Source organism: Agelaius tricolor, unplaced genomic scaffold (assembly GCF_023055355.1).
Source record: "Agelaius tricolor isolate 1412-34295 unplaced genomic scaffold, bAgeTri1.0.p SCAF_4, whole genome shotgun sequence".
Taxonomy (NCBI): Eukaryota; Metazoa; Chordata; class Aves; order Passeriformes; family Icteridae; genus Agelaius; species Agelaius tricolor.
In genome coordinates, this window is record NW_027269264.1 from 48942396 (window position 1) to 48958649 (window position 16254).

At 44.0% G+C, this 16254-nt stretch overlaps 1 protein-coding gene across 1 annotated transcript in view; it reads right to left on the bottom strand.

Annotated features, from left to right (window-relative positions):
• Positions 1-16254, bottom strand: part of LOC139589322 (phospholipid-transporting ATPase ID-like) — a 74023-nt gene that overhangs the window by 42283 nt on the left and 15486 nt on the right. Inside the window, exons 3-5 of the mRNA XM_071425653.1 lie at positions 11838-11896; positions 2258-2371; positions 56-154 (exon numbers count right to left, since the gene is read on the bottom strand). Coding sequence (XP_071281754.1) covers positions 56-154; positions 2258-2371; positions 11838-11896 — 272 coding nt within the window. The remainder of the gene's footprint in view (positions 1-55; positions 155-2257; positions 2372-11837; positions 11897-16254) is intronic.

Consider the following 16254-nt stretch of genomic DNA (forward strand, 5'->3'; position numbering starts at 1 on the left):
GTGCTGAAGGATCACAGGCCAACTCCAAAGTACAGATCAGAAATACAGATCTTACAAAATCATCAATGGCATCCTTGACTCCTGATACAGCCAGCACCAGCACCAGAGGCACCACTGTTGTAAACCAGGCCAGTGAGGAAATCTGAGGAATCAACTGTAGGAAGAAAAGATCTGAGTTAAGACATTTCCTGCCAGTTCAGAAAATCACTGTTTCCTAATCAAGCTGCAGACAACATCTTTCTATGATACCTGAATACAGAATAAATACACAAATGTAGCTCCATCCCTGATATGTGATCTGCCCCCGTCCAAAGGTGGGAGAGCCAGGGAACCCATGTTTTCCTTCCAAAACAAGCTATAATTTAAGTTAGAAAAACGGAGCTGTCAGAAAGTGTAGTGGGTTGCTCTTTATTATTGTTTGCAGAATCAGGATTGCCAAATTCCCAGGGTATTTCTTTGGAAGTGCTGACATGGGCAAGCCTGCTGTGAGGGACTCAAGAGATATCTGAGCAAAACCAGCTGTGCAGAGCCCTCAAAAGCTTCTGTTCTTTGTTTCAGTAACTTCTCACATTTTGCTGAAGTAAATTTTGCATCAATGGACAATTCAAGCTGTTGCCAGGGCTGACCTTGCTCTCCCAAGAGCGGCACAGCCACTTTTGTTTCCTACATCTTTAACAGTGAGAGGACCAAAGAGTTGAAGGTGATTCTGTTGGGCTGTCAGTCAAGCAGAGGGAGATGTCTTACCCCCACACAGTTCTCCCCTTCCTCTAGAAGTGCAGCACTAGGGGTGGAAGCAATGTGAAACCAGCATTAGTACTCAGAGTACTCAGTTTGGATCTGGGAATTGTCAACTCCATGTGTGTTGTGAAATTAACACTGATGCACTGTCATAGCCCAGATCCTACAGGCACCATAGCCCTGCTCAGCTGTACAGGCTGCAACTGCTGCCTTCTCACCTCTCTTGGAAAATGCCTGTCCCACTGGTCTGGTACAAAGGAGGGGGAGACAGAGTCCCCACAGCCTGCCCATCACATCCACTCCTGATGCAGGAACAGTCCCACAGGGATGAAGTGAGGAATATGCAGACTAATGGCTGCCCTCTTTAGGCTATCTTGATGTAAAGAAAAAGCTGTGTGCTTTTATATATAGTCAACCTAGATGGCCTAGCAAAACACACAGTGGAATAATTTAAGGCAAATACTTTGAAATAGTATGAATTTGACAGACAAACAGCTAGAGTGCAGTACAACAACGCAGGAAATGTGCTCTCAGCTCAGCTGAAAAGGAACCTTCTCTTGAAAAATACAGATGCACTGTAATTTTAAAAATTCATTCCCTGCAAATAAGCAAAAAGGATCATATGTGGTTTGCTGAAGGCTTAATCACATTTCACCTATGCTTTTTTTTTTGCTGAAATTGGGGAAAAAAAAAGCATTTGAGACATTATTTTGCAAATTTGTGTGCAGTGAAATGATCAACTTTAAAACATTAAGCTTGAAACATAATCAAAATTATACCCTTCTTTTGATAACGTGTATTCTGATATGAGTCAGCAACAGCAGAGTACACATCAAGGTGCAAAGGGGCAGAAATCCTGATATCAATTTATCCGGTGCGTTCAGCTTTCAGGGTATCATTAGCAGCAGGGATGAGCAAAGTGCAACACAATGCCATTGCAATCCACAGGGTTCAACAGTGCTGCCAGGGTCTGACACACTCCATACTGGGCACCTCCCTCACCCTGGAGAAGGGAGCAGCAATATCCAGCTTTATGCAAACTAGCCAAAACCTTGAGCCTTGCTGATGTTAACTCCTTCCTTCCCAGGGAAACACCACAGGTTGCAAATGTGGTGTCCTTCTTGCTGTTTTCCTTTGTGACTGCCTGTGGAATTCACCTTAAAATCTGTGGGTAACAGACAACTTGGCTTTACACTACAGGATGAATAAGTAATGCAAATCTGAGGACAGCCAGGAGTACTCAGAGGGAGACACAAAGGGATAGTAGGGCAGGGCATGAAAAAGTTGCACAATTTGTTGAAAACTAATTAACTTTTTTCCTTCATTTAGTTCAAACCCTCATATCCAAAGGTAAAAGAGAAAATTGCTTTTTTCTGCCCTACTTTCTATGTACTGTAAGATTTTACTAAGATGCTAATTCACACCAGGACTATAGCTTGCACTTCATTACACCTGTCAAACATAGACTGGCTTTGATAACAGAGAACAATCTGCTGGAAACAGCACAGTGATTTCATACCTGCAAAATCAGCAAGAAAAGGAAGTAAGCATTGGCTATTCGCTGAAACTGCTCAAACAGGTTGAGAGGCAGGAAAGTGAAGAAATTATATTTCGATGTTTTAATTGAATTGTTCTGTAGGGAAAAAAATGAAAATAAGGATTGGTAAAACAGGAAACAAAATTACAGCACAACACATTTCAACTGTGTCTTACTTGCTTATATTTAGCAATAGCATTGTTCCCAACAGCTCAAAAAGTGTTTCCTTTTCCCCCACACAATCATGCCAATCTGGATAAACAGAGAATTCCTCCTGGAATGAGTGAAAACATGATGCTTGGCTTATGCCAATGCTGCTGCAGGTAGATAAACTTGTATGTTTTTGCTTACAACATCTTCCCTTTATTAACAGTCTTCTTACTTACACAGTGCACAAAGAAAATTGAGAACTGTAACCAGAAGACAGCAATTTTTCTGATGCTTTTTGTCAGATTCTTTGAAATACCCATTGGCTGGACAACCCTACTGGAGGTATACGTCCTCCAGTAGAATAGACTAGGGAGCAGAATATGACATTATTATTATCATTTTCATCTAATTCAGCAAACTTTCAGCTCAGCAGCTTCAACGGGTGGCTTGTTTCTACTCCACAAAAATCACTTGGATGTGGTGCTGTGCAAACAGTCACTAATACAAGAACTCACTGTTTCAGTAAGTGAGCTGCAGCTTTGTTCCCTATTTCCAGTTTCCTTTTCTAATTTCAGATGGCCCCTCCAGCACAAGAAGTAGTTACTCCCCAGTCTGTCTTTTGCAAACCACAGAAAGACCTAAGCCTGATATTGCAGAACCGGGTATTTTCTTCCCCAAAGATGATTGACCAGTCTGGTCCAATATGTGCCGCCAGCCAGACAGGTTCAATGCATCCTACTGACCTACCAGCTGCTGCTGTCCCTTTAGTTTTCAGTTGTACTAGACCATCTTTTCATACGATGTTTAACAGGTCCAGGTTTAGTTCTGGAAGGATGAATCCCCCCCTATTGTGAGAACCCCTTAAATTTTTCCCCCTAGAAGCTCTCCAGACAATGCCCTTCCAGGGAACTTAAAGTGTGACAGCACAAGGAGGCAGACATGAAGCACACCTGAATTCCATAATAAATATGCTGGTTCAAAAGGAGAGAAAATGGTGACTGTGGTATTTGTAATGGCCTTTAGATATTGGTAAGCTGGTGGGAGGACAGAAGCTACTAAGTATGAATCACAGCCCACGTCTTATCCTTGCAATTATCGGAAATCTCGACATCTACACTGACATGCATCAGCATGTTTCCAGCACTAAAACAATTATTTCAGGTTACCACTGAAAGGTATGTGTGGGGGAAGCTATTCCATTTTTGGCAGTTACTGGATTTCTCTACCTTCAGACACACAGTACAGCGTATGTTCTTCAGCATTAAAATCATGTTTTATCCCTTGGACAAGCCAAATGAGTAAATCTCTAAAATGGCAGAAATTAAAACAGCTTTCGTAGAAGAGCTAGCCAAATCCTCCTCTTGACTGGACTCCAGCAAGAAAATATATTTATCAGTGATCGTCATATATACAATATTGCCTGTCTTCTGGTATAATGCAGCTACCTGCAAGTGTGGTTAACTCTGCCTATGCCATGACATGTAGTTCAATTTGGTTTATTTCAAAATCCTTAACCGTGGGGTATGTGTTGTGGACAGGCGCCATGAACACTGCTGAAACAGAAGCAATGGAAAAACAGCATCCTCTGCAAACTCAGCATACTAGGAACTAAATTGCTTGACAAGACTGTGTCCATCAGGCACACAGCTTAGCAGATTTTTTAATAAAAGCTGGATCTAAATAAAGAAATCTGCCCACTATTCTGAGGACAAGTATTGTGACCAATTACTCAAAGGAAAAACAGAAGATTGTTGCTGCAGGAAAAAGTAAATGCAGAGGACTTGACCTTTGTGCGTCAACAGATTTCAGAGGGTTGCATATAACATGGGAAAAACTACTCAGTAAACACTCAGATAAAGTTTATAGATCTTTGCCTGCAAAAATCTCAGAAGGGAATAAGAAAAGAATGGGAGTGGTTTATTTCAATTCCTGCCTTCTATTTCTGTCCATTAATTACGTCAGGAAAATCACTGAATGAACCACAGCCATTCATTTTATTTCCTATTGCCATTAGGCATGGTAAAAACCCCAGACATAACAACTTCGAAATGCTTAATTGCAGGAATCTGGATAGTCAGTATTTTCTCCATAGTTGTCAGGATCATTATATTGTTGGGCACATACTGTCTTTTGGGACACTAGGGCACTTTAGACCTGAGGATAAAGACAGAGAGTATTGTCATGAATCTTCTCATTTTTCTAGAATCTATAATTAAAATTAATCACCAGAAAAAAAGAACTTGTAATTACTATAAATATATCTAATTAAACACATAACTTGTTCATGGACCTCAGGGGCTAAAGGCATAGCAATAGCAAATTATAATGACAAACTAGAGAAAACTTCAGCCTTTCCAAATCAAAACTCTGCATTTTCACATCACAGATAGAGTTGAAGCACTATGCAAGGTATCACATAATCATGGAAATATAGAATGGTTTGGGTTGGAAGGGGTATCAAAGATCATCTCATTCCAAATATCCCTGCCATGGGCAGGAACACCTCCCACCAGACCAGGTTGCTCCAGCCTGGCCTTGAACACTTCCAGGAATGGGGCACCCACAGCTTCTCTGGGCCTCAACACCCTTACAGTAAATAATTTCTTCCCAGTATCTAATCTAAACCCGCCCTCAGTTTGAAGCCATTCCTTTGCCCTGTCTGCTACATACCCTTGTAAAAAGTCCCTCTCCATCATTCTTATGGGCTCCCTTCAGCTACTGGAAGGTCACAGCTAGGTCACCCTGAAGCCGTCTCTTCTCCAGGCTGAGCAAACCCAATTCTCCCAGAAATCGGTTATGTTTTCAGGCAATACTACAGGGCTGTGTACTTTGACAGGTCAGGCTCTTGGCCAGCTACCGGGAAATCTCAGCTGGCCTCTGCTCTTGATCTTATCCTCTTCTGTGCTGCTTAACATCATCAAACCCTCTCACTCTTTAGAGCTGGACCAGAGCCTGACTCTGGGGTGGGAGGGGTGCTACAGGAGCCTGAATCACTGCAGTGCATTAAATGGTCCGCATGCAGCCATCATTTCACAAGCAATGCCTCTAATACATCATCTGCCTCACTGTGCCCACACTCTGCCTTCAATGGGGCAGACTCCCATAGTCATGGAGAGGAATAATCTTTGCAACAGCAATTAGGTATTGAGAGGCCTTACTGAAACTTCTGGTTTTCCTATAGATTCATTAAAACCAACAGCTAAGAAGAGCAGTTCTATGGGCTGAGCACAAAGATGGGGATGGGGAGCTTTACATTTACTCCCTGATCTGCCCTAGAGCTCTGGTCGTGTGATTGCAGTCCCTGCATGCACCTGTGTCCTAAATGAGCAGGTCTGAGCGTGGTTACCCACAGGCAGCCTGGAGCTCTCCAGATGCGAAGCTTGACACCAGAGCAATGTTGTCTGTGGGTGAGGGATTATTCTCATCTGCTCTTTTCAGGGGCTAGATTCACACCTCCTGGAGGTGTGACTCCACCAAAATGCTGTCCCTAAGAATAGTGCTCATCTCTCCACAGTTACACAAGTCCAGATCTGGCGGATGAGCTGTTACTTTGGGGGTGTTTTCAGAAGCCCGCCTGTGACGTCCAACAGCAAGCAAAACTCAGCAGATGGCTCCTACCTTAGATCGCTGAGCAAACAAATCATCTCCTTGCCATAAAAGTCACTGGAAATAAGAGACACTGATGCTTTTGTGGCTAGATTACAGGGGCTAAAGTGTAAGGCAAGGTATTGACCCTCTGAATTTATGCCCCTGGCTCAGTGACATAATAGTTCCCAGCAGCTGGACAACCTAGCCCCAAGTAAATTTTAGCAAGATTTTGGTGACCCCACAGGGAGGTGTTATGCCACAACACTTGGCAATTCTGTTGGTATTTGTGTAGCACAGGCAAATGGAACAGCTGAGCAGGAGAAATGTCTTTCCCAGGTGTTTTGGTAAAGCCTCACCAAGGAGGTGGCAGAAGTGCAATTCCATGGCACTCTGTTTAACTGCAGCAGTGCCATTGGAAAGAACACAGAAGCCATAAGCAGAAATGTGATCACAGTGCTGTGAATGTGCTCATGAAAAATTTTAATAAACTCATGTAACAGTGCATAATGTGCCACCAGGGCTTTGTTTTCACAGGGAGTACAGAACAGTCAGACCAGATCAGTTTTAAGACTCCCAAGTTCACTGACTTATTCCTGATGTTAGGCAGCAGTCCCAGCCCAACAGAAGACTGATAAAGACCAGAAGGATGTGGTGGTGTTAATCTGGTCCCTGTAAAAGTCCCTGTAAAAAAGCAAACTCCCAGGAGTAATAGACTGGCCAAACACTAGAGATAAAAATGCCAATTTCCAAAGCACAGTTCTCTTTTCCTCCCTTTTCTTTTTTTCCCCCCATTTTTCTTTTCTTTAAACAGAAAAAGGATAGGAATGTCTTACATATGCAACCCCTTGACCCTCTCTTGACAGCATTAATGAAGTGAGTTCCAGGATCTCATCACATGTTGGGTATGCCATGAAAATCGGTAGGAAAGCATGATCACTGGTTGTGTTTTCCTGTGTTGTTCCTTCAGTCTGGTGTCACCCCATTACTGAGCAGTTAATCATCAGTGTGGTGAGTGTCCTTGTCATGGTGGTGCACAGGGCTGGCATGGCTGGTAACCTCATGTCATTGCTCACAGACAAGCCAAGCACAATAACCTAAAGGTCTTGTCTCTTAGGCATCCCCTTTGACAACACTGTGCTCTCCTCTGGCTCAGCTCAGTACCTGAAGCTGCTGCCTGTCAGGAAGGAGGAAAGAAGGGGAGGGCAGAGCACTGCTGAGTGGTGCAAAGGAGACAAACTCCAAACCACTGTTTTGTTTTCATTATGGTCTCACACAACAAGACTCCCAACCAGTGCAGTAGGAGTATTCTCTCCATGAGACTTAATCTGATGAAGAGTGGAAGACTTGATCCAAAGTCTATGGACTTCACTGAAGACAACATCTGGCACAGCTCAATCTTTATGCGCTTCTCAGGGGCCTGATATGCCTTGAGGACCTTGACCTCACCTGGTGTCTCTAGCCACAAACCCTGTCCAGAGCTCAGGAGTTCACTTTAGCTCAGCCAGGAGCCTTCTATCCTCACCTGAGCTATGTTGTAGAAGTTCCCATCTTCAGACTGTCGTCTGTCCCTGTTTCCATGATATATCTATCCAGTTCTACTTCCTTGATGGACCTTAGACCTCTTGTATAGATTTGTCTTCAGCCCTGTCTCTCACCACTTCTGCCTGGGTCCTGGACCTGGACCTGGTTCATCACCTCACCTTGCCTGGAATGATCAGGATGGACCCCATCACCAGCATCCTGCCCTGTCCCTGCCAGCCAGAGGCTGCAGGACTGCACCCTGGTTAGTGGGAGCTCTGCCTGAGCTGGATCACCTCCACTTCCAGCCTGCCCTTCTCGCAGTCAGCCCTGCTCTGGCTGCTCCCTGACAGTGCCTCAAGTGCTCTTTAGATGGACCCAACTTACACCTCACTAAAGAGCAGCGCAGGTTGCTGCTGTAGCTATTCCTTCAGGGACTACTGAGACCACTTTTCACTTCATCACACCACACTCCCTTCTGCCTTGAGCCTGAGAGACACTGGGGGACATTTGCAGGTTGAGACAGAAAGAAAGGGCAGCTGGTGCCACAACCCTGACCATACTGATAAGGACCTTGAGGATCACCCACCAGGCAGCCTTCAAAGAGATCAAAGCATGCAAGCAGAGGAGGTGGAGCAGAGTCTGAGCCATTACCAGAGCTCCCTGCTCTCCAATTAAATTTCAAACAGATAAGAACCCAGCTGCTGATCCAGCCCAGGCAATGTGTATTGGCTATAGGAAGTTATATACATCCCTCCTGTTTCACTAGAGACTTCATCAGGTGACCCGAGTCCAAGCAGCCCCCTTGCTGCTGGTCCTGGTGAAAGAATGCTGGCTTGACCCTGGGTCCTGATCCAAGATGAAATCTGTCATTGACTCACAGGCCTTGCATTTCCTTTCCTATTGTCTGAAAGCCAATTTCAAAGTTGTTTTCACAGCCCTTCATGACGTCCCAGTGCAGCTGTGCTAAATTCCAATGTGAAAGCAAAGAATTAAAAAGGAACTAGGATCAGATCAACATTAAAAGTCTTCAGAAGAGATTTTCCTCTCCACAGTGTTGATGGAGAGCCTATCGTGGTGGACACACAGAGGCTGTCCCCTCTGTAGCTGTGTTGGGGTGAGTGCAGACAGATTAAGTTGAATGAAGTCCTTAAATCTTGCTATGCCACATCTGCCACCCTGCTTTCCACTTTATTTCAGTCTTTACACAGAACAAACCTCTTTCTGAATTCAGGAAGGATCTTTCTGTCTGCATTGTGAATAAACATAGGATTAGGACTTGACTTTTCATTTTTACTGACCTATATTGAGCCCTTTCCTGTGCTGCTCTAAGTGCCTTTTCATGCCACTCATTCACACTTTGTTTCTGAGTCATTCCTTACTAATTTTGTGAGCTGGTGGGTAGTGTTCATACCTTCACACTCAGCCCTTCTAGTTAACTGCACAGCACTTTGTTTTAAAGTTTGTTTAATTTTTCTAAGGCTTCTGCTCAACTACTGCGGCCTCATGGCTGGAGAAGTGTGGCAGGCAGGGACACACTGCAGTTTAGCATCTCCTGTGTTTTCTGACAGCTCAGGGAGGGGATTTGTCCTCTGAAGTCTCCTGAAGTTGTAGAGTGATGGAGGTGGACATGCCCTTGCATGCCGTGGCAGACATGGCTTTCCAGGTGCAGTACCAGGTTCCTGCAAAGCTGGTTTGAGCCATTCGGGAGTCTTGCTTCATTCCAGGAGGGCCACCTTTCAGCAGCTGCCAGAGCTGATGTCAGACTCCACACACAATAGAGTTTTCAAGTCTTTATCAGTTCGTCTCTTCTCCCTTCACAGATATCCTGGAGACTTTGCACCGGCAAGGGACAAAGTCCCACCAGGAATAGGGATATTCAGGGACAACACACCCACCTCTGGCTGTACTTTCCCACCTCCCCGCTCTTGCTGTGATAAAGAGGGACAATACACCTCTGTACCTTTGATCTATGCCTACATAATAGAAACTGCCCGTTTAGTGAAAGGCTCAAATCTTCACAGCAGGTGGGACAGAAAGCCTGGCTGCACCAGAAAGTCAATATGCGACATCTAGGCTTGCATTTCCCTTTCTTTTTCCTTATTGGCCTTTCTCAGCAACTGCCTCACCCTAAAGAAACATTTACCGCCTCACCTAGTTTTGTTGCAAGAACCTGTTCTATAGGTTTTATGGCTAATGTGGCCTTAAATTACCAAGAAATCTGAAACTCAGTCCTGTGACTTTCACTGTCTCTAAAATACTTTTAAAGCTTTGTTATATTCGTGGGTTTCTTTGGGATCTTAGTGGTCCTTTCCCCCTGAACCACATCCTAGTGCTTAGCAGAGCAACCCTGCCATGATGAGACAAATCTGAAAGTGAGGAAGGTACCCAAATTTAACCCTTCCCTGGAAAAGCTAACTTTCAGGAGCACCATAGATATGTTATGGGAGGATGCCAGGAGACTATTTCCCTTTTTGTCATTCCCACGTTCATGATGAATCTACAGCATGTGATGTAAGTTATGAGCAAGTTTATTCTTTCCATACACCCTAGTAACATGGAGTTAATAAACTGAACTTTTGCGAGGACTTATTGGAAATAAGCAGCCTAGGACATGTTGTGCAGCCCTGTACAGTTAGGGCAGTTCTTGCATCACCACCTAAAATTGTTAGTACCTCACCATCCACTCGCCACTTCAAGGCTTGGCTCTTTTTTGGGCAGTTTCCTGGATTTCCCAAGCCTCAGTTTACACAGGACTCCAGAAATCAGGAGCCATAGCTGACTAAAATGAGGGTCATGATTACCAAAACTCACTGCCAAGTTTTAACGAATTATACTGAGCTGGCTTTTTGGCTGCCTTCACTTTATCACCTAATCTCAGACTTACCGAAATTCTGAAGCATTCTCAAAGTTGTCTACTCAATTGTAGCTATTTGCAAACCCTTGGGCACAATCAAGCAATCAGCTGGGAAGCACTGTCATGCAAAGTCAGTTTTCTGAATGGTTTTTCACAGAATTAGGCATGGAACCAGAAGAGTTGCTTGTTGCCTCTATCCTGACGTACCTGCCCATCTCCCTCCTACTTTCTTGTCCCACAACTGCACATTGCAACCATTCAGTGGAAGATGACAAAACCATGTGTAGTGGCAATAACCATCGCAGCACATTACTGGCAGATTGTGTGCAAATCAAGTTCACTTCCCCAGTCTCAAATCACCAGTCTTGATAAGACATTCATGCTGCATAGTACTTCACATATATTAGCTGCCATGCATTTCATATTCAGGACACCTGCAGCAGCTCTGGACCCTGGGACTCTCTAACCCATGTTTGTGGCTAAAAACTACTGAAAACCACATGTTGTCATCAGTCAAACCTGCTGGCAAGTCATACTGTCCCCATCACAAGAAATTTGTGTGTTCTAAAATGCTTAGTGTTTTCACCTCTTGCCAAGAAAATACTTGTGATGTTCCTAAACCAAAACAATATTCAAAGAGCTCCCAAGTAATTGAATGATTAATTTCAGCACTGGAATTCAGATATTCAAAGGACAAAAATTCACAAGATTCACTTTGGTATTAATTGGCAGCTGCAAACACTTTGAAAGAATGCAGTTTCAGGGCAGCCTCACAGAGGGGATGCCCCTGCAGGCAGGACAGATCTAGAGGCTGAGCTAGCTCTCCTATGCATCAAAAAATGGTCCAGAAGCTTTGGAAATGAAGTTGCCGAAGGGGCTTCCCTGGCAAATTAACCTGGCAGCCCTGGGACACAGCCAGCCTGTGTCAAGGTGCACTTTGGAATCACAGATTTCATGGCACCTAAGTGCACCTAAGTAGAGTGTTAGGAATCTGGCAGAAAAGCTGGCAGAAAGCAACAAGAGCCAGATTCAAAACCTTCCTGACAGAGATGATTTCACTGCAAAAGCTGAGGAACTGACACATTTCCTTTCATGTTTTACTTTAAATGGAGACAAATTTCCACAGAAAGCTCCCCCCAGGTTCCGTTATTGAAAGGCCTTGGAGCCTGATCCTGCAAACGCTTTGACTCACAAATAATTTTCTGTAAGTGTGCAAAGTCACTGTGCCATGATTTTCCAGAACTGGACCTCCTTCAGCTGCCCATTTTTCAGGCTGACTTAGCAGCAATCCACCTCTGATGGTTCATCTGGCTTTTGTTTGCCTGGTTTGCAGAGCCATAGCTGGCATGCAGTTCTGTTCACCCCTTTGAAACAACACTTGAGACATGAAACAGATGCAGCTACATCTGTGACTACATCTGCATGAAACAACACACACTGCTTACTTACAGCATATTCAAACTGCAGATTAAAATCACGGTTGTTTGCTTGAAGTTGTCTCTCTTCCTCTGCAAAGAAAAGGAAACATATCAATCACGCATGAGGGTAAGCAGAGTCAATACAGATGTGAATGGAGCATCAGAAAGTGCAAGCAGACCTGCTAGAAGGGAGTGACACAGTGAATGGGAGTCCCATGTCAGGGACCTGGGGTGGCTGGTGACACTGATGGAGCTGCACTGTGGATGTCACCATGGCACTTAACACCATGGAGCAAGTCTCCTCCACGCACCACTCGCTGCAATGCCAGTGTCAGCTGGCATGTTGTTCACCTTCCCACTTAACTAGTGGTGCTCACTCTTCCTGCCCTGCTCCTTCTCTTCCCCCTGAAGTCTCTGGAGTTTTTGCCATCAGCCTACAGCTGGTGCACTTCTTCCAGTACAGGTGCATTTCTGAGCATTATCCCACTGATGGGACACCATCCCCACAGCTCTCATGAAATCAAAAATTACTGGAAGGATATCAAAAGGTCATCAAATCTGTCCTTTAGCTCAAAGCAGGGGCTCACCTGTCTTCCCCAAAAATGACATAGAAAGCTCCAGCACCAGCTGTTTTTCAATTGCCTATTCCAGGACTGAAGTTTCCTCCCCCTAGGGCAGTTTTTCCTTGTTTTATCTAACATAGAACTCATTACTTCAAGAGGTTTTGTCTTCTCCCAGGAGCGTCAAAGGTGGTCTTCTGCTTCCCCTAAGTTCCTTGTGCTACTTGCCAAGGATGCAGAGTACAGATAGTTGAGGGAGGGGATTGTCCCACTCTGCTCTGCACTGGTACAGCCTCACCTTGAGTCCTGTGTGCAGTTTTGGGGACCACAGTGTACAAAAGGTATAAAAGCTACTAGAAAGAGACCAAAGGAGGGTCGTGTGGATGCTGAAGGGACTTGAGTGGAAGCCATATGAGGAACACTTGAGGTCACTTTGTCTGTCCAGCCTGGAGAGCAGGAGACTGAGGGGAGACCCCATCGCTGTCCTCAACTTCCTCAGGAGGGGAAGAGGAGGGGCAGGCACTGATCTCCCCTCTGCGTGCCCAGTGACAGGACCAGAGGGAATGGCCTGAAGCTGTGTCAGGGGAAGTTTAGGTTGGTATCAGGACAAGGTTCTTCACCCAGAGGGTGGCTGGGCACAGCAGCATCCCTGACAGAGTTCAAGACACACTGGACAATGTTCTCAGGCATGAGCTGTGGTTCCTGGGGCTGTTCTGTGCAGGGATTCTGTGATTCTGTGATTCCAAGTTCACTACACACTGAAAGCTGTTATGCCTTACACTAGCCTTCCCAAAGGTAAGCAGCTCCTCTTTCTTTAGTCACTTATGCATTAATCCATCAGAAGGAATCTCACCCTTGGTGCTCTCCAGTGGGCTTCCCAGCTAGTTCAGCCCATTCTGGATGGATGCCCAAAGTGGGCCATGGTTTGCAACCGAGGCCTTACCAAAGCTGACCAGGGCACAAGGGACATATAACTTTCCTTGCAGACAATGCACATCATGCGTAAGAATTCACCCAGGAGTGATTAAAAGGAACATCCTTATGCACCACCAGCACACAGAGGATGGCTACCCAGAATATGACCCATTTTGGCAGATCCTTTCTGGCAGAGCCAAATGCCTCATCAGGCAATGCAAATCTTTCATTTGTCCTTGCTGAACTGCATCCAAATTCTTTCAGACTATTTCTCAAACCAGTCAATTCCAATCCTATCTTTCAGTGTGCTCGTAGCTCTTGCCAGCATGGTGCCATTCACAGATGTACTAAGTGTTTCTTTATTCTGTCAGCCAAGATGTAGAAGTAAATATTGAATACCAGGCTCAGGATGGGATATACCCCTGACGAATCTTTCAAGTTTCCTTATCAGTCGTAAATATCTATTGTTAAATGTCTTCTTTTTTTCTGAAAAATCTGGCACTCAGTGTTTCGTGATTTTATCTCAAGCATGTATCTCCAGTTTACTTGTAAAAATGCCACAAGTGACAGTCAAGATACATGGCAGCTATCTGAGGCTTTTTCAATAGCCCTCCAGCTACCACTAAAACAGAATTAATTTTGGTTTGATGCAGTTTTTCAGGACTGCTGACTGTTAATCATCTCTTCCCCATACACACTCTCCTAGTTACTTTGAAGTGGTTTGCTGTATTGTTTTAACCTTTACTCAAGTGAAGCCAATACATCTATAATTGCTCAGCTTTTCTCTTTTCCCTCTGCTTGCTCTCTTCTCAGTCTTCTGAATTTTGCCTGCCTGTGAGCCAGACTCTCAAAGACAGAACTGCTCCAGGGCATGCTTTACCTTACCCAGTCAACCCATTCTCTCTCTATTCCAGTCCATAATCCATCCCTTTCTCCCCTGCTTTTGGCAAGCATTATGTTAGATATCTAGAGGGAAAAAGAGAAAAACAAAACCAAAAAAAAAAAAAAAAAAAAAAAAAAAAAAAAACCAACAAAAAAACCCCCAAACAAACAAAAAAACCCCCCAAAAAACAAACAAACAAAAAAAACCCCAAAAAACCAAAAAACGAAAAAAATCCAAAAAACCAACAAACACACCGCAACAAAACCCCTCTAATTTCTTAGCTTTATTTGCTAGGCTTTTTCCACTGAGCCTCCCCAGAGACCCCAACTCTTACAGAATAACTTTTATTGCCCTTTATGTCCTGGATAGCCTTTTCTCACTTTGAGCCTTTGCCACGCTGTTTGTGCTGGATAAAACAAACTGGTTTGCACCTTCTAGAGGCATCCTTCCTTTGTCTGAAGCAAATGGAGAGCTTCTGATTTCACCATTTCACTCATCCTTCTAAGCCTTTCTCTGAAAGGTGATAACTTATACATGTGCCCTTAATATCAATTAATAATATATGTGCCCTTAATATAAATTATTTAAGGAAATTACAGCTCTGTCTAATTCTTCCCCCACCCTAGGATTCCTTCCCATGAGGTCTCAGCTATTAGTTCTTCGTATTTATTGAAGGTTTCCTTCTTGAAGTCAATGTTAAACAATTTGATACTGTCACTTTTTCCTAAGTATCATCACATCATTTCATAACTATTCCTGTTTACACTCCCTTCAGCTTTCAGAGGACCAGCCAGCTCCTCCCATTCCCTCCTTTTTGGAGGGAATCACTTCTGAAACAACCTCCTCTCCTCTCCAAAAAGTTACCCACCTCTGCACCAAAACTCTGTGCCAGCTGAGTAGGTCGTGTTCCTCTACACTTCTCTCCAGCTCTGCCTCTGCATAGATGGAATTCTTCATTTACCACCATATCCTGCCTCTCAGAAAACTATTTTTTCTTTTTTTTCTTTTTTTCTTTTTTTCATAAAACACTGCCCTTCTTGGTTTTCTATGCTTGTGTTCATTACCTTGTAGCATTACTAAGAGATCTGCAATTTGCTCATCTCTTTCTTCAAGCTGCATTTCAGATCACATGGTCATGAAAGGAAAGCTTCTGCTAACCATACAGAGTTCATTTTATTCTTTTTTATTAATATTCCAGCCTCGTGAGTTATCACAGCACGTGTCTATTACACCTATTAAACGATGTGTTAAGATTTCTAGCTCTTCCTGTTTGCTCACTCTTGCATTAGCAACAGTCTAAGATGTCCAATGCATTGAAGTGCTAGCCTTCCTCCTTTTCCTTCAATGACCCTGTAAATACACAGCATCCCTAATTTCTAAGCCCTTTTTCAGGTCACCATTTTTTGGTCTCTGTCTGCAGGCTATTTTCATCAAGTCCTCTAATCACTAATGCAAAGCTATGTTAGCAGGCAAATGTGCCTTTCTCCTTCATCAGGCACATCTAACAGTATCAGTCATTTTGAAATCAGCTGCCATCTGCCCCAAATGGATGATTCAGATCAACCACAGTGGCTTCATTCAATATCCTCAAAGTGCTCAATCCTTCACTGCTTCCCTCAGACAAATTTTTCTTGTCTTCACAATGGGGAGAACAATGTACCAAGAGATCAGAGCCACTTATCTGGTGTCCCAGAGGAAAACAGAAGCAGAGCTCAAGAGGTTCAGACTTGCTGGGCTTCAACTATTGTGTTGTGTGCTCCTTCAGGAATTTTCCTGAGAACAACTGGTATCCTTAAAGCCGATGAAAGATAAAGCTATTTGTGAAAAACAGAACTTCCCAACACTTGCCTGTTTCCTGCCATACAGTAAGTGCTACCCTTATCCCCTCCTCAGGGGCTCCGAGTCTAGCCCTGGAAAAAGTGCCACAGAAAAGATAAATGGTATTAATGTAAATAGGAATAGATGACAAAGCTTTGGAGAGCCTTGGTGTCACACAGCAGCTTCTGAAGTCCTTAGTGGCTTTCTGTTCTGTATGCAGAAGTGGAAATCCAAGTGCTGCAGGCAACAGCTGAACATGCCCTGAGCTCCTT